Here is a 27970-nt window from a genome sequence, read left to right on the forward strand (position 1 = left end):
ACGTCGCAGAGGTGGGGGGAACGGTGGCCCTGCTTCAGTAGCGCCAGCGGCGCAGCCTGTCACCGACCGACGGCTCCACTCCACGGCTCTCGACTTCTGCAGCGGCGCACACGTTTTCCGCAGCGCCGGCGACGGGGTGGGGGTGAGGCTGTGGTGAGGAGTGTGCCAGCCCTCCGCCGAAATTTCCCCCGCGCGGGCGCGGTGCGGGCCGTCTCTTAGCGACGGCAGCGCTGTAGCGTGCGGGGTTGCCGGGATGGCTTAGTGCTGTGCCGCGCATGGTCGCGGCCGTTATGCTGCCGCCGTGCACCCGCGATATGGAGGTGCCCCCAGACCCTGGGATCCCGCCAAGACTCGGCCGCGAGCGCACCGTGAGGGCGGGTGAGGGGAGTGCTGCTGCCGCCGCCGCCGCCGCCGTGGAGCTGCCGTGGGGGCTGCGGCCGGTGCTGTGTCGAAAAGCCCTACGCGAGCGGCGCCGCGGGAGCGACTGCTTCCCTACTGACTGCCGCGATGCCGGTGAGCTGTACCGCAGCCTGGCCCCTCAGCTGGATGGCCCCGTGTCCCGCGGGAGGCGGGAGGAAGAGCCTGGAGCTGAGCCTTTGCCACCCACCGGCAGTCAGCAGCCGGTTGATGAGGGCACGGCGCCGCTGCCCTCCTCTCAGCCCGGCGGCACCGGCCTCAAGTTCGGGCTGCTGGCGCCGGAACTGCACGCTCGCCTGCTGGATCAGGAGGACTACAGGAACCGTACACAAGCGGTGGAGGAGCTGAAGAGGGTGGTTGAAGATGCCAGCCAGGTCGTGGTGACCTCCGTGCCTGCCCCCAGCATCCTGGGGTTCATCGGCCTTCTCTGCACTCTCCTCAGTGACTTCAACTTCAAGGTGGTGCTGGGAGCATTGGAGGTGATCTGTCTGCTGGCTCTGCGCCTGGACAACCGGGTCAAGGACTTCCTGACGCCTCTGTTCTCTGCTGTTACTAAAGTCCTGGGGGACAGCAAGCTGGCCGTTCGGCAGGGTTACAGGCGCCTACTCCGGTGGCTCATGAAGGCAGTGGGTCCTCAGCAGGTGCTGGACTTGCTGCTGCAGCAGGAGTACCGGCAGCACAAGAACTCCAAAGTCCGTGAGGAGGTGATCAACATGTGCATTGTGGCCCTCCTCACTTATCCAAGTGAAGAGCTGGATCTGGGCAAGCTGGCGTTTGAGCTGGCTCCAGCACTGGTGGACAACAAGCACAGGGTCCGGCATGCTGCCATGGAAGCTTTTGCTGTGCTGGCGTCTGCCATGGGCCCAGGCAAAACCACCCTTCTCTTCAAGGCGGTGGATGCTGTGGAACTGAAAGACAATGGGGATGGTTTGATGCATGCAGTGCAAGCTAGGCTGGCCAGGAAGATTTTGCCAAAGCTTACTGACCAAGGGTTTGTGGAGTATGCTGTGCCCTTGCCATCATCTTGTCATAACAGGGAGTCCTGTTTACCCCCAGGAGCAGATACAGACTGGCTCTTGATGTGTGACAGGACTCGGAGCGCACACAGCTACTGCGGGTATGAGGTGAAGGTTGATGCTCTGCAGAATTCCAGTTCTCACAGTGCGGGTGCCAATCAAGTAGCACATTCAAGAAAAGTCTTGAGTACATATAAAATTGAAAACAAACTGCCTTGGGAAAACAAGCATGCTGAAGACAAGGAAGTTGGTTCAGGAGTCAAGATGCCTGTAGCAAAGGGTGTGGAGCAGGTATGTACCTATACCTCACTGGACTTGTGTGTCCTAAGACGTGTTTCAAAAGGAAATACGAAAATTGCCAAAAGTTAATTAACTGACAGGTATGGCTCTAATATTTTATGTGCGAATATCTTTATACATACATCAGTCTGGGAAGGTTTGAGAACTCCTTATGTTGTATTTAAAACTAGTACAAATCAGATAACTTTTCACGTAGAAAAAAAAAAGTCTTTTTCTGAAGTTAACTGGACTTCCTGAGGCACTCCTTGCATCTAACTATAGTGACTTGTTGCTGACAATGGCCAGTTAAAACCCAGGGAGTGAGTATAGGAGCAGGGAAGCTATTTTAGATCTTCTGTCTGTATATTTGCATTTGAAGGCTCCTGACTGCAAAACCTTTCCTAAATGCAAAAGCTGTTGGGAGGAAAACTGACAATTCAACTTCGGCTTTGAAGGCGGAGCTCTGGAGCCTGGTGGGGCCAGTGCTTCCTGGCAGCATCCAGACCTGAAACAAAACCAGAGAACTGCCAAATGCCTGTTGTTTCTCAGTCTGATTTAACTAGGAAGAATGTAGGTCAGGCTGAAATAGCAGTTCTTGTTGAGCTGAGCTTTGATTTTTTTATCACTGACCATAGCAGCAGCTGCGAAGGGGAGGAACCTTTTTACTCTGGCTTTCTGTTCTGTGACATCTGTTTTGGATACCATACGTGCGTTGTAATGTCTGGTAGTGCGTCTGTGTGTGGCGGGTTTTCTGTTGTGTCGTTTGTTGGTTTTTGTTTCTGTTTTTGATTTTGTTTTTTTTAACTGGACAGGTTTCATTTATCATAACTTGATCTCCAGTGAGTGAGTTTAAGTGAGTAGATCTTTTTATAAGATTGAAAGCTGTGCAGAACGGAATTCCTCACTACCACGTTTACATATTTGGAACTTCATTCTTAGTTGCTTAGTAACTCGTTTCTGTGTTGGTTGAGGTCTCAAACAGTGCTACTTTGTGAAGGCTAGCTGTTAATAAACTTTCTTAATATAAAGAAATGTGAGTTAACACTATTGTAGTGTAAAAACCTTGAAGTTCATGTATGCACACATACTCTTGTCCTCCTTTGGTGTATATATTGCCTTTATTCAAACTGCGAAAGTCATCTGTATCTCCTTCAGTTGAAGAATCAGGCAATTAAGTTCTCTGGGGCCATCTACAATGCAAATAGGGTCTGGAGAACAAGTTAGCTAGAAAACATCTCTAGAGTGAGAAGGTTTTTCTTTTTGAAACAGCTTTTCAGTATTAACTAATGCAACTTGTAGAAATAATAGTTATTAATATGTATTTATCCCTGTAAATTGTAGGGAGTGCTGGAAGTTTCCAACCTTGAAAACAGGGAGAGAAAGCAATTAATTTATGGTTTCTATTTTGCTTTGTATGTAAAGTGCATTTAGAAACGATATGAACTTAGATTTGACATGGGGAAGTGACTACATACTCATGGCTTCAAGTCAGTGATGATGAGGTACTCTGTTTACTAGGGAACACCCTTGGTACTAATATGATAAAAGATTTTTTTATTATATCATAGAATCACAGGATGGTTTGGGTTGGAAAGGACTTTACAGCACATCCAGTTCCAACCCCCTTGCTATGGACAGGGACATCTTCCACTAGACAAGGTTGCTCCAAGACCTCTCCAACTGGCCTTGGAACACTACCAGGGATGGGACAGCCACAGCTTCTCTGGTTTTGAGACTTTGAGTCCTAGGGGCTAGTTCCACATTTCCTGTAAAGGAAATTTAAACAACGTGGTGGTTTAAGTACTGAAATGTTTGCGGATTGCTGCAGGTTGACAGCTTTGTTGCCCTGTCCTCGCATCCTGATCATTTTTCTTACCTTATTCTTACATCTGTCTGAACAGATTATACAACTCTCCAGGGCAAGGGACATATTTTTATTTGGCTTTGTGATTTTTGCTAGTGTTTGCTGGCTTCTTGACGGTGCTTGTTTTGTTACATCTGTGCCATGAAACTGCTTTTATCGTGTGGCATGTCTGTATCTGCAATGCCAGTAAGTGAACTGTGTTTTCACTTAAGACACGCTAGGACAAGTCGTACAGTGTTTTCTGTACTTGAAGATATTCCTTCTTAACTGGAAGAAGTTGCTGTAAGCTCTAGAAATAAAGCTCTTTTCCTTGGGGCATTTAGCAGTTAAAACAGGGGGAGGGAAAGTAAGTTAGCCCTGTATCTCTTGAGAACTATTTTGAGAAAGGTAAATCATGCATAAAATTTGAGTGTTCAACTTGTTCCTGTAAATGTAAACAATTAATAATTATTTCAGGCATTCCTTTGAAATTAATTTGCTTAAAAATTAACTTTTGGAGCCATTCTGTGTCTGAAAGGATGCATGAAATTAGCTTAATGTTTAAAGTTTTTTTTCTACTAGTATTTTTAGGGTCCCATTCCACAGTGATTGTCCAAGGCCATGTCTAGCCTTCCCTGATCAGATATGTTGTGAAGTAGAACATGTGTAAGTTAATGTGTACTAAAAATGTACTGTAGTTAAAGCACATAATTGTGTCCAGTTCTGGGCCCCTCAGTTCAAGAAGGACAGGGAATTGCTTGAAAGAGTCCAGCGCAGAGCCCCAAAGATGATGAAGGGAGTGGAACATCTCCCTTATGAGGAGAGGCTGAGGGAGCTGGGTCTCTTTAGCTTGGAGGAGACTGAGGGGTGACCTCATCAGTGTTTACAGATATGTAAAGGGTGGGAGTCAGGATGATGGAGCTAGGGCTTCTTCAGTGATATCCAGTGGTAGGACAAGGGGCAATGGGTGTAAACTGGAGCATAGGTGGTTCCATGTTAACATCAGGAAGAACTTCTTTACTGTGAGAGTGACAGAGCACTGGAACAGGTTGCCCAGGGGGGTTGTGGAATCTCCTACATTGGAGATATTCAAGGCCCGCCTGGACAAGTTCCTCTGTGATGTACTCTAGGTTACCCTGCTCTTGCAGGCGGATTGGACTAGATGATCTTTTGAGGTCCCTTCCAACCCTTGGGATTCTGTGATTCTGGGAAAGGTTTGTCTAAATGCAGCTTCTGTCAGAGAAGTTAAATGAAATATTTCTCTGTAATCCCTGAAGTCCTTTGAAAGTGATTTTGTTTTGTGCCTATCTGCAAACTGATAGTTCCCAGCTTTGATGCAGGATTCAAAAGGGCAATTTGACACTGACAAACACAGCCAAGGGTTGCGAGTCCATCCTGCATGGTAAGTTTCTGCATAGCCCAAAGTCCATTTGTGACTGTGGTGACACATGTGGCTGCCACCTCGAGCAGTGGTGGTATTGATGGTGAACTGGACACCAGAGGTGCCAGCGCAGAGTTCCTCTTTATTTGTTATATCTGCATGAGACTGTAGCTATGTTCAACCTTATAAATAACCTGATGAGAAACTCTGGAGTAGGAGGTGCTTGCTCTGCCACCGCCTCAACTTCCAGGGGCTGCCCTTCTGCGCTCAGAAAGAAGTCTTCTCCCTGCTTGCAATGGGAGAAGAAAACATGACTGACAGGTAAACGCTGTAGGGCCTTTCTCAGGAAACTAGTGCCTCCAGCTGTCTCTTTCAGAGCCAGAGGGCCATCAAAGGCCTGGAGAAGGCTGTTTGGTCACCTGAGGAGCTTCTTTGCCCCGGTACTATGGCTAACTTGGAATAAGTCATGCAGGCCTGGAGGTTTGCTGGAAAGGGAGCCAGCACCAGTGGCATAGCTCAGCAGTGCTCTGCCTTGAGATGCACTTACCAAAATGTGGCACTTGTGGGGTATATAGCATTTAGAACAGTCTTTATTAGATCTGCGGGTCTTATTTCTGACAACTAGTATCCTGTCCCCTGTGAAATATGTACACTGTGGATCCCTGTACCCGCTGTCGAAAATAGTGCATCTTCCCCCTGCACTCTGGAGGGAAGCAAAAGCTTTTGAACATTCTAATGATATTTTAAACTGTTATGAAGCATCCACTAACTATATGCAATTTCCCAAAACTGCCCTACTTGGCAATATGTGTGGGATTCTTCTCCATTTACATACTGATCTGATAACCAGAGAACTTATTAGCTGGACTTTACAAAGACCTTAGTGAGCGTTCAAATGATCTGTGAGATTAGTTTTAGGAAACAAATGCTCTCTCTTTTCCACAGTGATAAAAAGAATTAAAGGGACATGGAGGTTGGCCTTGTCGGTCTGATAAAGCTTCCTTTCACTGCAAGCTGAAGTGGGATTTCAGCTGTGTTTTTTTCTGGAGGCTGGGAGAGTATTTTGGAGATATATGATTCTATATTGGTTCTGTTGCTGCTCTCTCCTTGGTAGTGTGTTTTGATCAGGAGCACCTTTTGTGGTGGCACCAGATGCCTCTGCTCAGCTGTGAAGGGAATGTAAGAACAGAGCGTTTGTCAGTGATGGGTGTCTTACAAGGGCTGTGCTTTGGTAACCAAGTTAGTAGTTCTTTTGGTAACTAGATTCAAATATTTTCTGACATTGGTGGTACTATTGGGATTTAAATGAACCTGAAACCTTTCAAGAAATCCCTTTGCCAGGTTCTGTCATCTACGTCAGTAAAAAATCTGACAGTTTGGGTTTGCTTTTATTTGCCACCAGCCTGCGTACCTGTGTTTAGTGAATTTATAACCGCTGTAACTAGAATTTGCATACAAGAAAGCAGACAGTTTTTATTCCTGTAGCTGGCATTGGAACAACTGAGCAAAGCTGTGCAATCATGTCAGCATTGTGTAATTTGCTTCTTCTGCAGATCTGGTTTTGTCTGTATGGAGAAATGGGGTGTAAGGAATTTGTACAAGTAACATTTAGTAGTGGAGTGAAAGGTACTTAGGTTGAAAATGGCGTTTTCTAGCCGGCTGATGGCAGAAGCAGAACGCTGAGTTTTCATCTCATCTTTTATCCTGACTTGTATTAACCTGGAACCCGCTGTTCTTTTTTTCTCATTTGTAAAGTAAAACTGGTGTCACTCAGGTGATAGAAAGCCAGCACTGCCTAGTGTTAACTGGTACAGCTGCTGTAATTGAAGCCATTTTTCTTGCTGTATAGCCACCGGAACTTGTTTCTTACTCTTTGCAAAGCTTCATATTCCCTGTGCCAGTCTTACTAAATCATTTCATACCTGCTGGACTCCTTGTGCCATCTTCCACTAAAAATGGGATTCAGACTGATCCATTCTGTATCAAGGTTCCTTAAATTCTCCCTTGCTGCCTTGTACTTTAAGCAGTTGTCTGCAAATACTCGGAGTCTAATCCTTGATGCCTGATAAAAAGTCTGGTCCTGCATTAGTGCTGGCTTTCAGGGAGGAAGATTTTATGTGAAGTTTTAGGCTTTTAAGCATTTTGGTGGATTTGCTTGAAAAGCTTTAGACTTGAGACTTTTGACTTGTTACGGGGATGACTTTAATCCTGTCTGCTGAACTTGGAGCCTGTGAAATGCAGTGTGCAGCAGTAAATTGGGACATGCATTTTTGCAAGCAAAGACAACATTTTTGCCATTTTTGTTAACCACAGAACCCCTCCCAGGAACAGGGAAGCTGTTTCATTCAAGAGGCAGTGTCCATGTAGCTGTATACCTTGGCACTCAGCACAGCCATGAGCAGCTATCCCTTTGGGAGTGGTTGGGTTTTTAAAGCACTAAATGGGAATACAGGCACGTTGCTGCTTCACTGATTTATTTACTGCTGATATGTACCATATGCAAGTTTAGGGGTTTTTTGTTTTTACAGGGGGCCAATCTTGGAGGGAGGAGAATTAGAAATATGTAGTTTAAAAGTTTGAATTGTGAAGTTTGTTTTCAAGAGGAGTCTCGTCTGAGCAATGTGGAGTTTTCTCTTGGCTTGTATGTGTATCTTGCTAAGGCATTGTGAATCTTTTCTGCTTGGAAGGGACTTAGAGGTTTTGTTGAAATTCTTAGGTTTATGTCTATATTCCATAACCATAAAGAATTCTATTTTTCAGATACCACGTAACAAAGTAAATGTTACAATGATTTAGATACAGTTAGTGTTTGCTCATAATCATGCTACTCATCTGAGTGTGCTGCTTCAAGTTCTAGTCTGTGCTTTATTTTGTGACGCTTTTCTGAAACACTGTTACAGTATTAAATTAAATCCCATCATGATATTAAATTAGAACATTTAGCTGCTGTTTATTTGACCCTATCATTTAACTTTCAAGACACTGTTAAATGACCATGAGCTTTATCCTGGTGCATGGAACATTTAGCAGACCTCAGGGCTGGCTGGACCCTGTATGTGTGGAGTTTGCCACTGACTGGTTCCTCCTTGTGTTGTCAAACACAAATTGCATTGTGTGGGCAGGGCTGAGAATTGAGAGATAATTGAATTGCAGACTAATGGAGAACTGCACTTTCATACTGCAAGATTTTTTGTGAAGTTCTCAGATTGAGAATCCATCTTTACCGTGAACTCAGATCTTCAGTGAAATGAAAAAAAATACATAGTTTTATAAATGAATGTACTGTGTATGTGCTAGACTACAAATTCTCTACTCACACAACCAGTATATTGAGGAAAGGAGTTTTTCAGACTTCATTCAGGTGATGCTGTTCTTTCCAATACTGCATAAATATTTCCATTTCTGTTCAGTCTTCTCTTTTGGCCTCTGTGTGGAGCCTTGTCTGTAAAAGGGGAGACCAGAGTTAACATAGCCTGGAAATGATTTAAATTACTGATTTTTACTAATTAAATCAGAAAGCAATAAGCCTTTATTTAAAACATTAACTTTTCTTTGCTAAGTGTTTACGTTATTCAGACTTCACCTATAACAGGTTCTCATTATAAGATACTGATATGACTAGATACAGCTTTTAGACTAAATCTGAAGCATGCTGTTTTCATGCCTCAAATAGCTGCTATTTAGATGCTTACGTAGCTAATGTACATAATCCAGAATGTTAATGTTTAATTTTTATAAGTGACGTCTAGTATAGTTCTCTACCAGTTTTTGTTGTTGGGTTTTTTTTTCCTCCTCTGTGTGAGTAGTGTCAACCTGTATTACAGTAAGACATAGAAACCAGCTATAAAATGCTTAAAATACAGAAGCTATTGCATAGCTGAGAAAACTTTCATCCAAACGTTTTGCATTTAAAAATCAACTGCCTCTTATTAACAAAAGAAGTCTTGGCAGTTTGCATTGAAGAACCATGGTGCTCAGTGCTAACTTTTATGATTTTAAAAAATTCCAACATGTCTCTTTTGTGTGAGAGATCTGATTTTTTGAACTGCTGACCTGGCCACACTGCAGCAAACCTAATGCTTAGTTTCACAGCAGTGCAAGGCTTCACATCTTATGTCACCAATCTTGCAATAAAGGGTTGGACACGACTGTTTAACGCTGGAAAAGAGAATTAGGTTATTTCTTAAACTCGAGTAGCGCTTTGGGTTTAGGCAGTTGCCCGCCTCAAGGTCGCTGTGAGAGGATGAGGTGGAAGGCACACAGGGATGTCCCAGCCCTGATCAGTGCCCAGGGCAATGAGGGCAGCTCTCCTCTCCTCCTCATTCTCATGCCATCCTTGCAGCCAACATTTCAGGGAGCTGTGGAACAAGGCTGCTAGAGCATGTGCCTGCGCCCAAGTGGTTTCTGTCCATGGGCTGTCATTTCAGTGCATTTTGCAGTTCCTGTCCACATGTGTTGCAGTGCACAGGCAATAAATGCACAGGAAGCTTGGGAAAGCTGGAGCTGAGAGCTTCTGCTCTGTCCCAGTGGCACCATTCTTGATGTCTGCTTTGGTTTTCTGTAGAAACCTTTTTGGCTTCTTGCTCTTTTGTTCATTGTGCTTTCTCTGCAAATATATACATGCATCCTACTGGCTTCTGTGGGTGACAGATAAGGCTCATGTGCACACTCTCCTGCTTTTCATTGTCTAAGTTATAGGGAAGAAACCCCTTTATTTTCCATCGATTCTGTCTTCCTGCACATATTGACAGTGGTTTGTGTAGCTTTATTGTAAAGAGAGACTCGTCTGGGCTGTGGTGGGGTCTCAATGACAAAGTTATGTGGGTCAGTCTGCTGCTCATACAGAAAAGGTTTCTACATTCATTTCACACACATGAATGCTTTTTTTTTTTTAATTTTCCTTTTTCCTGCAGTTCCCTACATCCAGTGATTTACTTCATTTTCCAGAGTTAAGGCCCTCTCAAGGAGTACCAGTCAGTGATGAGTTACATTTTAGTAGAAAAAGAACTTCAGGGAATTTCATTCAGAATAGCATAGATTTTAACTCAGAGCATTCTTCTGTCTGTGCTGGTAAGTATTAACACAGAAATGTGTTCGATCTGCCATTTGCAAAACAGATTTAGAAGAAGCTGTGTATAAATTTGTAGCTTCATGAGCATGACTTATGATTTGTTTATTATTTGTTTTGTTATTTATTTTCATTTACTATGAAGAGTTGAGTACCAGGCACAGGGCTTATGCCTCCAAATGGAGCAAGCAGCAGTGGTCTCATCTGTGCTCCTGGAGAAGTGTATGCCATCTCAAAAGTTAGACTGTTCTCTTCCAGTCTTGCTGTACACACACAGATTTCCACTAGTTTAGATAGATCCAAAAGAGTTTATAGATCAGGGTTTTTGCAGATGGCAAATACAAAAAGAAATAGTGTGGTTAGGGGAACAAAAGGCCTTCCTTTTTTTTGTCTCCCTAACTACAGAAGGCCTGAGCTTGCTGCAGTATTTGCAAAATTAGGAAAAAGAAGTACCGTGTAGGTCAGCAACAGAGTAATGCAGCCAATGTTCTTTCACACTATAAAATTCAATATGAATTGCAGGTAAGGAGGCCCAGAATTTTTAGAGTGAGCTCTAAAGATTGTTTTAAAGGACTGTATCATGGTTTTAAAAAGCAGTTCTGTAGAAGACTGTCAGTATAGCGTTCCACTTAATTTACACTAGAAGTGCGGGCTCAGTGTTTTGTATTTTAATGGCCAAGAGGCGTGTGAAAGGACTGGGCGAGACCGGGCCTGTCTTACTCTCTTCACTTGGCAGGAGGTTGCATTTCTCAGCTTTTTCTGAGGGGCATGGACATGTGTGGCATGCCAAGTTTGCTCACTGTTACGCTGTGAGTGAAGTCTAAAGAAACTCTTTGTGTTTTGGGGTTTTAAGGTGTTGTCTTAGGGGGGAGCATTGTTCAGGATTTTTCTTTTGACCCCTGCAATTCTCAGTTGGAAAAGTATCCTGGAAGAATGGCCAGCCATTTTTCCAGTCTGTGCTTATGAACACTATTACGAGGTTGCTTAGAAACTCTTGAGTTCAGTACTTTAAAAACAGTTGTATTTTACACTGAAATTTAGATGAAGTCTTAATGCATTATTAAATATTATTGACTATTTTTTTTGTTGAGTACCATATATTAAGTATCTATTTAGTTACTTGTGTTTTTCTTTTGAAAGGTCCTGTGGGCTCTCATCAGCCGCAAATATCAGGGAAATGTGGAAAACTTGGATACACACAGACACGTGGAAAGAGTGGTAGTGTAGAATCTGATCTACAATTTTTAGGATTAAGTAACTGTCAGCAAGACAAAGGTATATGAGTTCTAACTGTATCACATAAGTCAGTGCATGTTACTTTGGAAAAGTCTCTATTTCTATGCTGCCTTAAGGAAAAAAAACAACCTATTGCTAGAACGTTGTTCCATCCCTATTCAGACAAATTGTGCCTCCCTCCTGTGCAGTGCTTTTCATTTGTGGTTTTAATTTGCAACTCACACCTCTGGTATCTGCCTATGTCAGGGTGCTGGGCAGAAGGTGGCACTGTAACAGAATTGGATTTTTTTTTTGAAGAATTGATTTTTAGAGTTTTGTTACTGTTATAGGTCAGATCAGTCCCAACTGTTTAACAGCAGGGGTCAAGGCTGAGCCTTGCCCTGGTTAATATACCCCCATTGGTCCCCTCTGAGGTGTGGGGGCAGGCAGGGTTTCTCAGCAGAAACTTGTGCAGGATGAGGCACAGGGTACTCCTGTCTGCTGAGCACAGCAGGTACGGGAAAATGAGCTTGGTGTGCTGCAGAGACACTGTGTTGGTGCATGCAAAGCTTTTAATTCTTTTAATCTGTGGTCATCTCTCTATAGTTTTCACTAGACACAAACCCAGGATGCTGCTGTGTTAGGTGGGTTTTGCTACTAGCTACAAAAGTGAGACTAGGGAGTTGAGACTGCTCTAGTGGCAGGTGTCCCTGCATATGGCACGGGGCTGAAACTAGGTGAGCTTTAAGGTCTCTTCCAATCCAAACCACACTTGATTCTGTGAGTCTATGAATAGATGGTAATGATACCAAATCTATGGACAAAGATGCTTTGAGCAGCCCAGATGTGTTGTACAGGGAGTAGATCTGACAGTCTTGGTGGAAGATATGTAGGAACTTCATTTGCTGCTAGCCACTGGTGGACTCTAGACACTGTTTTTTGTTCCTATGGGAAGAAAGGAGAAATTTCTTCCTTGTTTTTTGCCTCTCTAACTGTAGTTAATGTTCTCTTAGCCTTGGTCTTCAGAAGACTGGCAGGTACTTTGCCCACACTTGCTGATTTGTATCTCCGCAAACAGTTTTTATGCCACATATTACTATTAACTGAGCCTTTCTTCAGTAATACAACCCACAGCTGATTTGGCTGTCTTAGTTTGGCTGCCTTGGGGTATCTGGAGAGCACTGGGATGCTGTAGCTTTGGAAAGCAGCAGGAGCAGGAGACAGAGAGCTTGTAGCGGTCTGATTTATGAAGAGATTTTTTTTTGTGCTGTAACTAAAAGCACAATTGAGTGATTTGCTTTGGAGTGACACAGATGACTAGCAGGCTCTCTGAGTGTGACTCACGTTGTCACTTGCTCTCATTCCCAGGTTATGCTTTACCATTCTTCTGGTTGTGCCAGTGGAATTGTTTGCAGGGCTGTTCTCTCAACAAGACTGCTGAGGTGGCCTAGCATACAATGATCCTGCCAGAGGCCATCAGGAACTTTGTTAAAACTTGTCCTCATTTTCACTTGCATAGTTAAAAGCTTAAGTGCATGTGGGGGAACATGTGTCTGCTTTTTATGGGAAACACTTAAAATGGTATAGTTCCACATCTACGCTTATCTTTCTATTGTTGATCTACTGTTTTTGGGGGGGGGGAAAGAAATTTATGGTTTGTTTTTTTTTTTAAGGGAGTAGGATTTATAACATTTGTGCTTTATTTGTACTCTTGTATCACTGAGTTTTGAGAGTGATGGTTGCAAATTTTATGCAATGCAGCCTCAGGATGTGGAGCAGCAAGCAACAGAACTGTTCAATCCTCTTGCATAATTTGTTTTCAGAATCTAGTTCATTAAAACATGACTGGGAAACAGCTTAGTTGTAAACTCGTTTGATCAAATGCAAAAAAGGAAATTGATGTCTTGGGGGACAATGCAATTTGCAAAATAAAGGTAGCAGATTTGTTTGTTTGTGTGGGTAGGATGCTGACCTTCAGTTTTGGACTGTGAAGATGGTGTGTTCTTTTATTACAAGAGCTGTCAAAGAGGCTAATTGCCACAAGTACTATTTTCTTTTTCTTTGCTTAGGTTGTACCAGCCTAAATTTTTCCAGCAAGACCCAGAGAAGTTTTTGCAATCAAGCAGAGAATACAGTGCCCTTCCAAGGTCCTAATGCAAGCCAGGGCACCTTCACTCTGCCAACTTGCCCTCTGTCATCACCCAGGAACAGCCCAAAACACGTCTCCTCCCCAGCTTACTCTCCAAGGAAGTCACAAGGTAATACCATGAAGTTCTCAATTCCTGGCTTCTTAAAAGCTTTGAAGGACTGCTTAAGCCTAGCTCACAGAAACAGCTTCTCAGTCAAAAGTCAGGAGACAATACAGGTAGGAAGGTTGGCAACATAACGGGAAAACATCTCACCTTTCATTCTGAGTGACCTCAAGTGGTCAGAAAACCGACAGTGGCAGGTAAATGGGGAATTATGAAACGCCCCAATTGCAATTAAAAGCATGAGAGCTTGATAGGTTCATTAGTCTAGCCACATCACTGGAGGCTTCTCATAAAAAGTCAAGTCTTCAAGCCTTGTCATAAAGCATAATATGCTACAGCTCTATCTTTTTATTGTAATCCGGGAAAGGTTTTTCTTCAAACTGAGATAAAAACAAACCTTCAAATCTAGTGCTTTTCAAGAAAGCACTACGCAGTACCTATGCAAGAAGAATATTATTCACTGCATTTGGCCTTCTTGCCTCTTTATTTGCATTTGGAAATGGAAATATGGAATTCTCCGCACTCAGAAGAGCTCTATAAAACCTGCTGACAAACAACTATGTCTCTAATAAGTAGAACCTGTGCAGATTTCCTCCCAATTTATACTGACAGCTAGTGGCAGAGACTGCTGTTCATGGTCTGATTTACTGTCTTTGAAGACCTCGTGTAGATTTTGCTTAACCTGAAATAGCTTTGATTTAATTACAGTTGCTTTACCAATTTAGCTTTTTTCTTTCAAATACTTACTAAAGGCAATCTAGTATTAGACTAAAAATAGCTTGTGTGCTCATCACTTGCTGATTTTGTGTATGTTGTCCATACGCATTTCATTTGGGTTTTTTTTCCTGTTTCTTTGCAGTAACTTTATTGTCATTACAGCAGCTTACAGGACAGTTTGTCAGGGCACTATTCTTTTTTCTTAATTAAGGAAGCCAACTACTTTTTAAAGGTACCAAACAAGATGTTGTTGAAATGTATTTATAATAGTAAATTAAATTGTGTGGGTTTTTTTCTTTTCTTTAACGCTCAGCTCATTGTAAAGGGTGTTTTCTGGTGTAATATAGAAATGACACATCAAGTTTATTCTGGTGTGTGCTTTAATCCTGCCCACCCCTGCAAAGGACTGACTTCTGCTTGTGTCTCCTCCAGGGGAGAATTTGCAGGAGAAACGTGCTCCTCTGCAGCTGAAACCCATCCTGGTGAGGCAGCCAGCCCCCTGCAGGCCCCTGAATGGGACAAAACCCATCCCTCCCATTCCCCGCCTGCTGCCAGATAAGGTTGAATTAAATTTGACAAAGTGGAGAAAGGAAGAGTGCAAGGACATGAGGCTGAATAAAGCAGATGGGAAGCTTGCAGCAGCTGATCTTTCAGATTTAACTGTGGATGGTGAGGAAGTGGACCAGGAAGAGGTTAGTTTAAATATGTACAGCATATAAATTGTGGAGTTTTTTTTTTTTCCAATCGATAGCCAGAAAGTAATGTTTCTGACTTAAGTTTTGTGACACTGTCATCAGTAAGCAGATTTCCGTGAGATACCATTGGGTGTCTGATAGACGCTAGATAAAGCAATAAAAACTGATGTGGAAGCACACTTCCCATGTTCCAGACATCTTAGTTTCCCTTGCTTTTTTCAGAGCTGAAGTCGTAATTTTTTCAGTTACTGTAGTACCAGTGCAAAACTGTGGGCCTTTATACAGCTTCTGTTCTCACTATTGTGACTTCAGGGACCCCAATGTAAGAAGGACACGGCCCTGTTGGAGCAAGTCCGGATGAGGCCACAAAGATGCTCTCCACAAAGCTGGAGCATCTCTGCTATAGAGACAGGCTGAGAGAGCTGCAGTTCTTTAGCCTGGAGAAGAGAAAGATCTGGGGAGACCTTAGAGCAGCTCCCAGTGCCTAAAGTGCTTGTAGGACCATTTACTGTGCAAAAGGCATGCAGTCAGCGCTTTTGGGGCTTGGATTTAATATCTGTGTGAATGATTTCCTTTTGCTCTGTAGAATAAGGGTGAAAATAATAATTTTCCATGCTTACCTTAGACAATATAAACAACTGGGTAAGTTATTGAGTAATTTGTGCGCTATATTGCATATTATAATGGGTGAATTAATTTTTTTCAGAATAGAGTTGCGTTGTCAAAATGTGCCCAGGATAAGATGAAGCGGAATGGAAGAAAAGAAAAGGAATACAATCATAAAGAATATCTGGTTGTCAAAGACCTTGGAGGAAAGGATCAAAAACCTGGGGAAAACCTTGAACCGAATGAACCAGAGATAAAGACAGCAGAAAGTGAGAATTAGTGTTTGTCTTGAATAACACACTTTTCAATGCTGCTGAAATGGACACGAAAATTCTGTGATAACTACAAAACAATTGCGACTGTTTAGTGTGAATAGGGTATTGCTAGAATTAATTTTACACTGTAGTTTACTCCTTAGTCATTTGTTGTCAGCCTTATAAAGCAAATGGTGGAGAATAAAGTGCTTATGGGAAATATTTGAAAGACTAGTTAAGAAAAATTTCAGAAGACAAATTAGGACTGGGAATACTTGTGGGTATTTTTGTTTTGTTTGTTTGTTTCTTCCGGTTAGTTGTTGTAGTTTAGACATTTCCTACTATTTTCTAGAGTTAAATCTCTGTGGGGATATATTAACATCAAGAAATGTATCCTTGTCATTAGAAAATGTGGCCTTGAATCCTTCATTAAAAATAACATCCAGCTTCAAGAAGGCAAAATGTCCAGCCTTTCTACAATCTAGTAAGCTGTTTAAGTTAACTAAATACTATTAAAATATTTGGACTTGTGGAGTAGGGCAGTTCCAAAGTACACTTGGGTTTATTATGAGTTATTTGTACAACAGACAGCCCTGAGGTGCTGTAGAAGGTTAGTAATTTTGGGGTGGTGGTGAAAGGGATTTGAATTCATCAACGTGTGCATTTAGTTCTGCACTAGGCAATCCACTGTTTTTGTGTTTGTCACTCTTTAAAGTGGTGACTGTTTGAAAAAAAACTAATTCGCATGAATGAACGAGTGAGTGATCAAGGTTGTAACTAGGAAAGCTGTCCTTTTGGAAACCTGGTCCCTTAGTAGCAGCAGTCTATATCTCAAACTTCTTATATTTTCTTCCTTGGAATGAATTAGTGTTTTCATATTATGCTAATGATTTCTTGTGCTTCTTGACTTCCCAGATGAAATTTCTGTTAGGGCACAAGAATACTGTAAAGAAAGGAGGCCATCAGTCACAGGATTAATGAACACATCGGAACTGTTGCCCTTCTCAAAGCCGGAAACGGCACTGACAGAAGCCTTGACACTTCTAGCTGCAGATGACTGGTAGGTGTAAACATCTGCCTGCAACCTGGATGTAATGTAGAAGGCGTTTATTTTGATAACTTTAAAAACAAACAAAAACCCCAAAATAAAACGGCAAAAAGGACATAACATAAAAAGTAGTGAGAAGGATTGCAAGTCATCTATGAGAAAAAAAGAAAAAAAGTTTTTTTTCAGTCTAAACCTAGATGAAACTGTGGCTATTGTAAATTGAGGCTTGATAGATAAGCTTTCAGAGGCTTGTGGACCTGTGTAAGTTTAAGCATTGATCAGGAGAGGGCCCCCATCAATATCTTCCTGTCACTTCCTCTAGAATATAAGGCTTCAGTGGGCTGTGACTGGTGAAATGGGGCTACAGTGCTGCTACCTTTTCAACTCAGGGAAGGAAACTAATGCTTCAATTGCCACTAGTGCAAGCTGTGAACAGAACTGTAGGAAAGAATGGAGAGACTCATATGCTAAAATACTCCTGCTACTGCATTAAAAGAAAGACTCACGTTCAAAGAATTTTGTACATGATATGCCATTGTTTAATTTTACAATCTGATTTGCTTGCCATTTTGTTTCTTGGAATTCTAGGGTTTAATATTTTTATTAAAAATGCAAATTGAGTTACTTAATTGCATTTGAATTATTTTTGTTTGTTTTTTTACATAGGGAGAAGAAAATGGAAGGTCTGAACTTCGTTAGATGTTTGTCTGCCTACCATGCGACTATTCTGACTGCAAAGCTACATGAAACAAGCATTGCTGTGGCTCAAGAGGTTATACTTTATTATCAGAGTATTTGACTGACTGTGTGTATGTTTTGTATAGCTCTCAGACAAGCTGAAATCTGGTAAGGATGAGTTTGTGTTCAGCAAAGGAGGTCATACTTCAGATACCAACACTTGATCTGATTTCCTAAAAGACTGAAAATATTTAGATAATAATGTTTTTCATGTGTATGTATTTTAATTCTCACACATTGTGCATCAAGTTAGACATATATTTCTCAGTTGCTTTAATGTCAAAAATTACAAAGGGAAACATTAAGTTTTGTTTATTTTAAAGTATATTTTATAAACATTATTCATTGTTTGTTTGGGTGTTTCCTGTGTGCAGGTCAAGAATTTACGCTCAGGTGTTTCTCGAGCTGCTGTGATCTGTTTAGGGGATTTGTTCACCTACCTGAAAAAGAGCATGGATCAAGAACTAGATTATACAGTCAAAATCCTTTTGCACAAAGCTGGTGAATCCAACACATTTATAAGGGAAGAGGTAGACAAAGCACTGAAGGCTATGGTTAATAATGTGACTCCAGCACGTGCACTTTGTGCTCTTATAGATGGAGGGCAAAGGTAATTCTTATAGACTTTATATAGAAATAACTTGTGAATAGGTTAAGTTTACCTAATAGAGTCTTAAAAGAAAAATGAAAATAGAATAGGCAGAAATTTGAAAATATAGTAAGTCAGCTCTACAAAACTTCTACCCAGGGCAATGTTTGTTGGTGTAGAATTAAATGTAGATCCCCAACCTACTCTTTCTATACATTATGTTAAAAGTTAGCTGTTGATTTTTGGAGCTTGCTACATTTTCTTGTAATTTTGCAACACCTAAGTAATTTTATTTGCCTTTAGTGTACTGCTTAGGAAACTGCTATATTGCTTTGCCTAGTAAAGCTCACATAGCATTCTCTTTCTTCATTTGCTCTGCAGAAAAAATGACTGTCTTTTCAGTTTTCAGCACTAATTTTTATTCAGAAAGACAATTTATAACTTACAATTCTTTAGCTGCAGCTGTCTTGGTTGATTTCCTGTTCTCTGCCCTTAACTGGTTAATAGTCTTTTTGTCTGCATTTTAATTTCCTTTACAGTGGTAGTGGCCATTCTTTTCTTCAGTACCTGAAACACAAGCCCCTGTTTCCTGTTGCATGCTTTGATTTTGACCTCTAGCTTGCCTCAGTCTGTAGTAGAAGTTGACTTCCTTTCTTTCACTTTCCCTGTAAAGTATCTTGTTCTTTCTCTTTTATATCCTCATATATCCACTTAATCATGTATTCCAGTATGTTAGATATATATATATATAGCTACTTGTACTTGATCTTTTATCTCTCTGTCATGACTTAGATGACATGTAATAGGCTACAGTTCTCCTCTCTTCCATTAAGTATTTCAGATGCCACGTTATGAATCAATCCTTAAGATCTGTAGCTGTGCAGATAATCTAAGACTTAGCCTTGATTCAAAATGTTTTGTTTCCTGTTTTGTTTCCTGTGAAGCTGGTTGTTGTGGGGTATGTTGATTCTGTCTCCTGAAAGCCAGTGGGAACCATACTGCAATTACCTGAACTTCAAACTGAGAGGCAAATAGCAGCCTCAGGACTTAAATTATTTATCAATCATGCCTGCATGTATGGTTGATTTAGATTTTTTGGTGAATTTAAGAGCAGCAGGCAGTTACTGCACACTGCTTTAGTTCAGAAGTCATATAAAGTGGTCTGTTCATGTACTTCCATCTTGTCTTCAGAAATTCTTGGACAAGCAGTACTTATGATCATAATAGGCTACATCTGATCTCCCCGTTTTCAGTGGCAGATTCAAATACACTGAACTATCCTTAAGAATTTTCTAGACTTATAAGGGTTTGACCCATCCAATTTGTGAACTCAGATATCTAGGGCATCAAATTTATCTGATCAGTGAGCCCAAATACAGCATGTTAAAGCAGGGATTAAATTCTTCACAGCTAAGAAGACTTCAGGCAAAGCAGTGTCTAAATCATGGAGTACAGTATGTCTTTAATGTGTAACACATCAGTGGATGGCCTACCTAGCACTGTGAGTTACAGTTTTTCTAGTGTTGGCCTCACAATACTCTGGCCGTATGAGCAACAAAGCCCATGCAGCACATTCAGAGCTGTTGCCTCTAGAGGCTGTAACAGTGAATGTGAGAATTACCTTTCAAAGTGGAAATTTGGGAGAAAAATTATGTGTTTTCAGTAGAAGGTGGAAAAGTTCTGTTGGACACAACTGCAATTGCACAAAAGATATTTTCTAAATTGGGCAATTTTTGCTCTAAAGATACAAGACTGTTGCTGTAAAATCACCTCTAGAATGAGGTGCTTGATCCAAGAGCATGATTCAGAGACTGATCTCAAAACGATTGTATTTCAGAAATTTTAAAACCGTGTTTCTTACCTGTATGAACTGAGTTTAATTCTAAGGTCTTACATGGATGCCAAAAGATTTCAAACTATTCTGCGTGAGCAGCAGGCATTCATGGGGTACGGGGGCTTGTTTGCTTCTGCGGAGTGAGGGCTTTCCACCTCGTGGTTCTTGTTTTCCATTTGGTGCATGCAGCAGGAGTTAAGTCTGTTACTGTTTCCCTTCTCCTGAGGCATGTGGCTGCTATATAGACGTAACTGCAAGTACTAAGCATGAGCCAAAACTAGTCTTAAGCTAGTCTTAATCTTGGTAGCACAGCAGGAGCTTAGAGGATGGCTGCGTTAGCAGGGAGCTCATCATGGGAGCTGCTACACTACCAGAGAGATTTTGCAGCGTGGGGTGTCTTCTGAACTGCCACAATTTGCAGTTGGAATAGACTCAGTTGTCTTTGTGCAAACCGAAGCTGCTTTGTGCAGTATAATCTAGTGATAGTTTTATATCCAGTAAGGCCATGGTAATTTGTGGAGCCAGAGAAAATGAAATCTTGGTGAAATGGGAACACAGTTATTCAGGAAGAGTGCTGGACTTCCATGTCACACTGAAAAGCTGGGAGCAACTGATGTGGCTTTGAAGTCAATTCTATGCCTTAGCTCTCCTTCAAACCTGTATCTCCCGATGCAGCATACAAATGTCTCGTTGACTGTGCAATGAAACTGACCTCAAAGTAGAGTTTGTAATCCAAAGATAAAAATAAAATTGGAGAAGTTTGAATTTGCAGAATTGTGTACCCTGAAATGTGGGATCAGTAGGTATAGAAGAACTTACATAAAAGGTTAGTTTGCTACACAAATTTGAGACTTAATTCCAGCTCTTCTCTCATTTTCATCAGCATAGGTGTTTGAGATTTTAAGTGAATGAAATGAAATTTAATCAAATGGATTACGCTTTCTAATAAAGTTGCCTGTGCTCCACGTCTCTATATGACCAGAATAAGGATCTGCATTTCACCAGTATAGTACTTGCAGATTATGCTGAAGATGAAAAAAGAAAAGAAAACTTGTATAATCTATTTGGTAGAGCACATTAATATTGATGTTTAACTCCTATGAGGAGTTTTTACTAAGCAGCTGTGTTTTCTTTAGCCACCTGAATTCAGCTGTGAGAAGCTGCACAGCTCGGCACCTCTCAGACACTGTAGAACATATGGGCCTGGACCGGATTCTGTCTAAAATCAAAGTTGTCGCTGATAGGCTTTTCCCTGCAATAGTCAGGTTTACACAGGATAGTTCACAACAAACAAGGTTAGTAAGTTTAATAGTTAAGATAAGCACATTCCAGGTGGCTGAATCATAGAGTCCCACAGCATCATGGAATGGTTTGGGTTGGAAGGGACCTTAAAGATAATGTAATTCCACCTCCCTGCCATGGGCAGGGACACTTTCCACTAGACCAAGTTGCTCCAAGCCCCGTCCAACCTGGCCTTCAACACTGCCGGGGATGGGGCACCCGCAGCTTCTCTGAGCAACCTGTGCCAGTGCCTCACCATCCTTACAGTGAAGAACTTCTTCCTAACATCTAATCTAAACCCACACTCTTTCATTTTAAAGCCATTCTCCCTTGTCGTACCCTTACATGCCCATGTCAAAAGCCCCTCTTCAGCTTTCTCACCAATCACTTTAGGTACTAGAAGCTGCTGTAAGGTCTCCTCAGAGCTTTCTCTTCTCCAGGCTGAACAACTCCAGCTCTCTCAGCCTGTCTCCATAAGAGAGGTGCTTCAGCCCTCAGAGCATGTTCCTTGGCCTCTTCTGGTCTCGCTCTGACAGGCCCATGCCCTCCTTATGTTGGGAGCCCTAGTGCTGGATGCAGTGCTGCAAGTGGTGTCTCACCAGAGTGGAGTAGAGGGGATGAATCCCTTCTCACGGCCTGCTGGCCATGTTGCTGGTGATGCACCCCAGCATATGGTTGGCTTTCTGGGCTGCAAGCACACATGGTACAGGGACTCAAAGAACACACTCTGTTGGACACAGATGAGATGCAGGACACAGAGGGATTGCTGGCACTGCGATCCATGCTGTCTGACTGATAAGGCTTGACCATCCTATTTAAAGACATCTGAAATGGAAGATTGTTCTCATTAATTTGCTTAGTTGCTGATTAAATAGCGATTCTTGAGCACAGTTTTTTTGTGGGAGAATGAAATGTGTATCTATATCTATAGGTAGAAATCTCTCTGTACTTTAGTATTTTGGAAATACACATCTATAATTATCAATAGAGATACAAAGCAAATCTGCGTTTACAGCTGTAGATGTTGTGGTCTGTTGCTCTTCAGGTATTATGGTCAAAAGATGCTCTTCAGTATGATGACTCATCCTGATTTTGACAAAACAATTGAGAAGTATGTGTTGACCAAGGACTTGCCTTATATTAGGAAACATGTTGCCCAACTACGTGAAAAGGTATGTGGAAAAGCTCTTGTTTAACAGCTGAGAAATGTAAATGAGTACTAGTGGTAGTTCGGGGTAGACAATGAACCTACAGTGAAGGAGGGCAGAGCATTCAGAGCAAGCCAGGTAATCAAGTAACTGCAGCATGGCAAGGGGCTGCTTTTTAGCTGCCCTCTGCATGATTTTACTGCTTGCAGATACACTGAACAAGATGTATTTTGCTGCTTTTTGTAGCTTTTTTTTTTTTCTCTAGCTGTGTTAATTAACAATTTACCTCTGTACAGGGTTTGGGTGGGCTGCCATTAGATACACCCTCAGCAAAAGGAAGACATTCCCATACTCGTAGCGTTGGACGTTTGAGAGATACTATCAACATCACTGACAGGTAATCATCTTCACTGTTTTACCTTGCTAGTAACTTACACTCTAGGATAGTAGCCTCACTGCAAGCAGAGAGCACAGAAGCATTCACAACAGGGTTGTGAAAAGTAAACATACCTTCAGGAAATGGAAAAACTTGACATGTCCCAGGTACGCTCTTTTAAATGGGGTAATTGGTAACATTAAAATAGCTTTTTGCACTTTGAAGTTAATTTGCCTATTGACTGCCTATGCACACAGTGGACAAACCACTTGGATTTCATAGTAGGTCCATGTTATCATCAGTTAAAGATACTGCTGTTCAGAATCTATAGAAAAAGATATGTCTAATGGTAACCACAATGCAGATTATCTCTGCACTTTCCTGGACAGCAAGTATTTAGATCCTAACTGGGGATGCTGAAGGTTTTAGATGATACTGTGTTGCTTTTTAGTTGTCTAAATGCAGGGAACAAAACATTAAAATTGTTAAACAGAAAATGAAACAGTCTAGCAATAGACACAATATTCAAAAACATAAATAAGAACCTTACTTATCGTATATTCAGAAAACACAGCGATAGATTTAAAGGCATAAACCCATAAAATATGCTCTTCTAACAAGCCCTAACTCTTGAATCTGGTAGAGGAAAACTTTTTACTGAAAACACTGAGATTTTTGAGGTTAAAACTCCTATTTCAGCGTGCTTATGCGTTCACTAAGTAACTTCTTCCTTTCCAACAGAGAGACTACAGAAGCCTATGAAGTCAAAAGAAAAACAGCTCCCCGTAATTTACTAGAAAATGAAGAATATGTTAAAGACATTACAGGTTTATTGACCGCAAAGGACTTCCGTGATCGAATACGTGGCATTAAGCAGTTGTTACTTGATGCAGAGCATAACCAAGGCTTTGTTGTTGCAAACATCGTGAAGGTAACTGTATGAAAATATTTTATTTCAAGGGTCTTTAAAGATGTTTTCTGATAAAAATCTTTGCACACTCATTCAATAAGAATGTCTGATTAACAGGAAAACAGTGAGGAATAGGTGAGATGTGCTCCAGGATGAGCTGTGCAAGCTACAAAGGTAGTAAAGGAAGTAAATAGGACAAAGAAGTTGGAAGTTTTCACTTAGAGATAGCACTCTTTATTCCTGGAATACTGCAGGCAAGTTTTCATGCCATGGCTGAGAAAATATCAAAATACTGGAACAGCTTACAGAAAGAGCAGCAAGGATTAATCAAGATCTGAAAAACTGAAACACAGCTGCAAATTCTGCCTGCTTGCTTTGCCCAGGAGAATGTGAGGAAAGGTCTTTGTTATGATAAAGCTTACAGGAAATATCCTTTGTAATAGGAAAGGAGGTTCTGTAGGGGAAAAAATAGTATGGTGAGGTCCAAGAGTTGTAAACTAGAGATAGATACAATGAAAGGAAAACCAGGATTGTCTTCTAACAGTATAGCATCTTTGCTGTGGAACTTCACAGTATCGTAAATAGGAACGGTTTTGAAATCTTTAAAACATACTTTCGACTAAATACAGCTGTGTCTTGCTAAAAATACTTGCTTTCAGAAAATGTTAGTCATACTGAAAGTTACAGATGGCTAGTTTGCCTTCTTTACATTGTACAGGAATGATGCAAATTCAGATAAGGTGAGGCACAGTTGAATAATACACAGTATAAAGTTATCAAATGTTGCTTTACTTGCTCAAAAAATATCTCAGGTATTTGCATATCAGAGCTATCTTTTGCTAAGATGGACAATCAAAGTATAACAATAAAGCAGGAGATGCAGTATCTACCTCAAACATGAATTGTTAATTCTGATGAATACCGTTTGGGTCCTTTTTCAGATTTTTGATGCTTTCAACTGTCGCTTAAATGACTTAAATGGCAAAGTAAATCGGATTGCTTTGGAGACGATGCACCAGATAATTCCGTTGCTGAAAGACAATTTATCACCTGTGATCAACATGTTAATTCCCGCCGTGGTTGACAACAACCTGAATTCCAGAAACCCAGGGATTTATGCAGCTGCCAAAAATGTTATTCAGGCTCTGTGTCAACACCTAGGTCAGTAATTTACTCTCTCTTAATTTTAAAGAGTTTTAATTGTATTAAATTCTAAATTTAAAGAATTATTCTTTCCAAGTTTCCACCCAATCATTTCACTGTGTAATGAATCACTGGCTTTATTCTCGCACTTTCTACACCATACAGGTCATCTCAGTATTTTGCTGATCCAATACAGAAATACAGATTGCTGTTTTTTTCTTTTTCCATAGCAGATGGTTTTGGCTGTGAGGGTGACAGAGCACTGGCACAGGTTGCCCAGAGTGGCTGTGGAGTCTCCATCCTTGGAGATGTTCAAAAGCTGCCTGGACACAGTCCTGGGCAACCAGCTGCAGAGGTTCCGCTTGAGCAGGTGGTTGGATCAGATGATCTCCAGAGGTCCTTCACCCGCTTCAACCATTTCTTGTGATTCTGTGTTTCATTATCCAGAACATTGTCACACTGCTTTATCTCCCAAGAGGTCAAGGAACTAGATTCTTGCTGATTTGTGTATGCCATGACCATTTTCCTTTCTCAACTGTTTCAGCTTTGGAGCAGAATCTCAGTGTTTTCAGTAAAAGAATATGCTATGCTCTACCAGATTCTAGGAGTTAGGACTTGTTAAAAGATTGATTTTATGCTTTTATGCCTTTAAATCTATCACTGTGGTTTTTGAAGTTGATATAATTAAGGTTGTTATTTACGGTTTTGAATATTGTGTTTATGACTAGACTGTTTCACTTTCTGTTTAACACTTGTAACATGTTTTGTTCTCTGCATTTAGACAACTACTTGCTCCTTCAGCCATTTTGCACAAAAGCCCAGTTTCTAAATGGAAAAGCCAAACAAGACATAACAGAAAAGCTTGCTGGTAAAGTGATGTTTTACTTTGGATGTTTATTTGTGTACTATTCTTATTAGGCAAATTTATTGTGGGATGGTGATGGTTATATATCTTCCCTTCTGTCACAGTAGATTGTGGGCATTAATGATGTAGTGGTTGTCAAATTTCCCCCCATTCCAGTGCAAACTGGAGTTATTGCTGATCAAACCATAGCTTATTATTATGGAGTCAGATGGAAGATGTGTAAATACCTGGAAGATATTTATAAATACCTTAAGCTTATAATTTAGTATGGAATCAGAGAGAAGAATGAGGTTTGTTTTGTAATGTGTTTCACCATGTCAGTATCAGAGTGGGATGTTCTGTATAAAGACTTGGGTAACCAGACGCTGCCCTCTGCCTGGTCAGCAAGCACCTCTTCCTGTGTAGGGCAGGAGGCATGGAGCTGACTGAGGAGCAGTACTCACATCCACTTAATCTTACTAGGAATCATAGAATCACACTGGGTTGAAAGGGACCTTAAAGATCACCTAGTTCCCACATAACCCATGGGCAGGGACACCTTCCACTAGACCAGGTTGCTCAAAGCCCTGTCCAGTCTGGCCTTGAAGAATGAGCATCTGCTTTTTCTGGGGTTTCCCAGCACAGAAAATACACTGTTATCTAAGGCTGGCTCCTACTAACTCCTGAATTTCTTCTATACCTTTTTTGCTTTTCACAATTGCTCTTGTTCTCCTTTTAAGGCTTTTAGTAATACGTACTGGCTTTGAGCCATAAAGGACACAAGCTGAGCTGCAGTCACCACAAAGATGGCAGACTTCAGAATAGTCATGTTCCTAAAGCTTAAGAACAAGTTTACTCAAAATTGAAGGCAAATTTGGATTAAAACTTATATACACATTTTAATATTGGGGATTATTACTAGCAGAAGTGCTGAATTTCCTTTTGCTGTTTTAAGTGAACAAGAGATATCTTTATGGGAAATAGGCTTGAATCAAATGGTATATTTGGCTTAGTTTCAGAGTAGTTCTGGATGTAGTAGCTGTGAAATTGAACAAAAGATAATGGACAGTCTGTTCTTGAAATATTCCTAAATTTCTGCTTTCTATATGTGAAGTCAGCTTTTAAACAGCTCATCTCTTGCTGGTATTTTTGGGAGTAGTTTGTACTGTATATCAGAGGAGTCCTTTCTAGCAAAAAGACAAACAATTGCAAACAAAACACTTAATTCCTGATGCAATTGTCTTAAGTAGGAAATGCTTCAGCTTGCAGGTATTTATAGTATAAGGCTACTTTGTTTCTTAAACTCAAAAACCTACTATTTCGTAGACAGAGGGGAAATCATAAAATATGAGATGTTACACAGCGCTCTGTGAGAAATACAGGTCCCTATGATAATCCTAACCTAAAAAAACCCAACCAACCAACCAAAATAACAACACCGTAAAACCAAAAAAGAACCAAACCTGAAAAAAGTTATTGTTTCAGTTTTAAGAATGGAAAACTGTAATTATCAAGTACAACAATTACAACTGTGTGAACTCCTGAGAGAGGCTAAAAGGGGTGTTTGTAGGCAAAGCTGGTATTTTTTATCAGAGTGCTGATGGTGTTGCAACAGAGAAGGTCTTGTGTAGTGAGCATTCCTTCATTAGTGCTTGCAAAGATGATTTGACATAAAGTGATTTTAAACACTTCTCAGAGCAGGGCATCACATCTTTAAAGATAGTCTTCAAACACCCACTGATGACCTGCTGTCTTTCTTGCAGATATTGTGAGGGAGTTATACCCACGGAAGCCTAAGAGTGTGGAGCAGAAAGTTCTAGTTGTCCTTTGGCACCTTCTGGGAAACATGACGAACAGTGGCTCTTTGCCTGGGACTGGAGGGAACATTCGGACAGCCACAGCAAAACTGTCAAAAGCACTTTTTGCACAGATGGGACCACGTCTCTTAACTTGTGCTGCAGCTCAGTCACCACACATCAAGAAGACTTTAGAAGAACTTTTGGAGGCAGAAAGCTAAAGTAATGATTCCTGTGCGTGCATGAAGCTCCATCAGCTGCTAGGACAGATGGACTGCTGTTTATGTGGAAACACTCCACACCATCTCCTGTTCTTTTATTGTGCTGGTGTCTCTAGTGGAGAAAGGTCGTCACTGGAAGAGCATGGAAGGTGCTGGGATGGGGAAGTCACCCCTGCTCTCCTTCACTAGAAGCCACGGCACAGCGCCCTAGGTCTAGTAATAGATGGTTAATGAATAAATACATCTGACATGTTTTGACTTGGTTTTAGCACCGAGCTTTACATTGGTAAGTGGAAGAA

The 27970-nt window shown here is 41.3% G+C and overlaps 1 protein-coding gene across 2 annotated transcripts; it reads left to right on the plus strand.

The window, feature by feature from the left end:
- On the plus strand, positions 1-27929 carry LOC117436046 (TOG array regulator of axonemal microtubules protein 1-like). Of its 2 annotated transcripts, XM_034061771.1 has the most exons (16): positions 1-1724; positions 9850-10006; positions 11145-11279; positions 13289-13477; positions 14621-14880; positions 15590-15758; positions 16659-16803; positions 17458-17563; positions 17904-18139; positions 21089-21247; positions 22279-22405; positions 22678-22778; positions 23499-23688; positions 24609-24828; positions 25592-25678; positions 27418-27929. In XM_034061771.1, the coding sequence occupies exons 1-16, from the start codon at positions 276-278 to the stop codon at positions 27669-27671; spliced, it is 3984 nt and encodes a 1327-aa protein (XP_033917662.1). In that variant the 5' UTR covers positions 1-275; the 3' UTR covers positions 27672-27929. The 2 variants fall into 2 exon arrangements, with proteins under 2 accessions (XP_033917662.1, XP_033917663.1); XM_034061772.1 differs by lacking the exon at positions 21089-21247.
- The last annotated feature ends 41 nt before the right edge of the window (positions 27930-27970 follow it).

This window comes from Melopsittacus undulatus, chromosome 4 (assembly GCF_012275295.1).
Source record: "Melopsittacus undulatus isolate bMelUnd1 chromosome 4, bMelUnd1.mat.Z, whole genome shotgun sequence".
NCBI classification, from domain to species: Eukaryota; Metazoa; Chordata; class Aves; order Psittaciformes; family Psittaculidae; genus Melopsittacus; species Melopsittacus undulatus.

What these genes read in the sequence shown, in the direction of transcription:
- LOC117436046 (XM_034061771.1), top strand. Translation starts at nt 276, where the DNA reads ATGGTCGCGGCCGTTATGCTGCCGCCGTGCACCCGCGATATGGAGGTG. An exon ending in TAGCAAAGGGTGTGGAGCAG is followed by an intron (nt 1,725 to 9,849) that starts GTATGTACCTAT and finishes TTTTTCCTGCAG; the next exon opens with TTCCCTACATCCAGTGATTT. An exon ending in GGCTCTGTGTCAACACCTAG is followed by an intron (nt 24,829 to 25,591) that starts GTCAGTAATTTA and finishes CTCTGCATTTAG; the next exon opens with ACAACTACTTGCTCCTTCAG.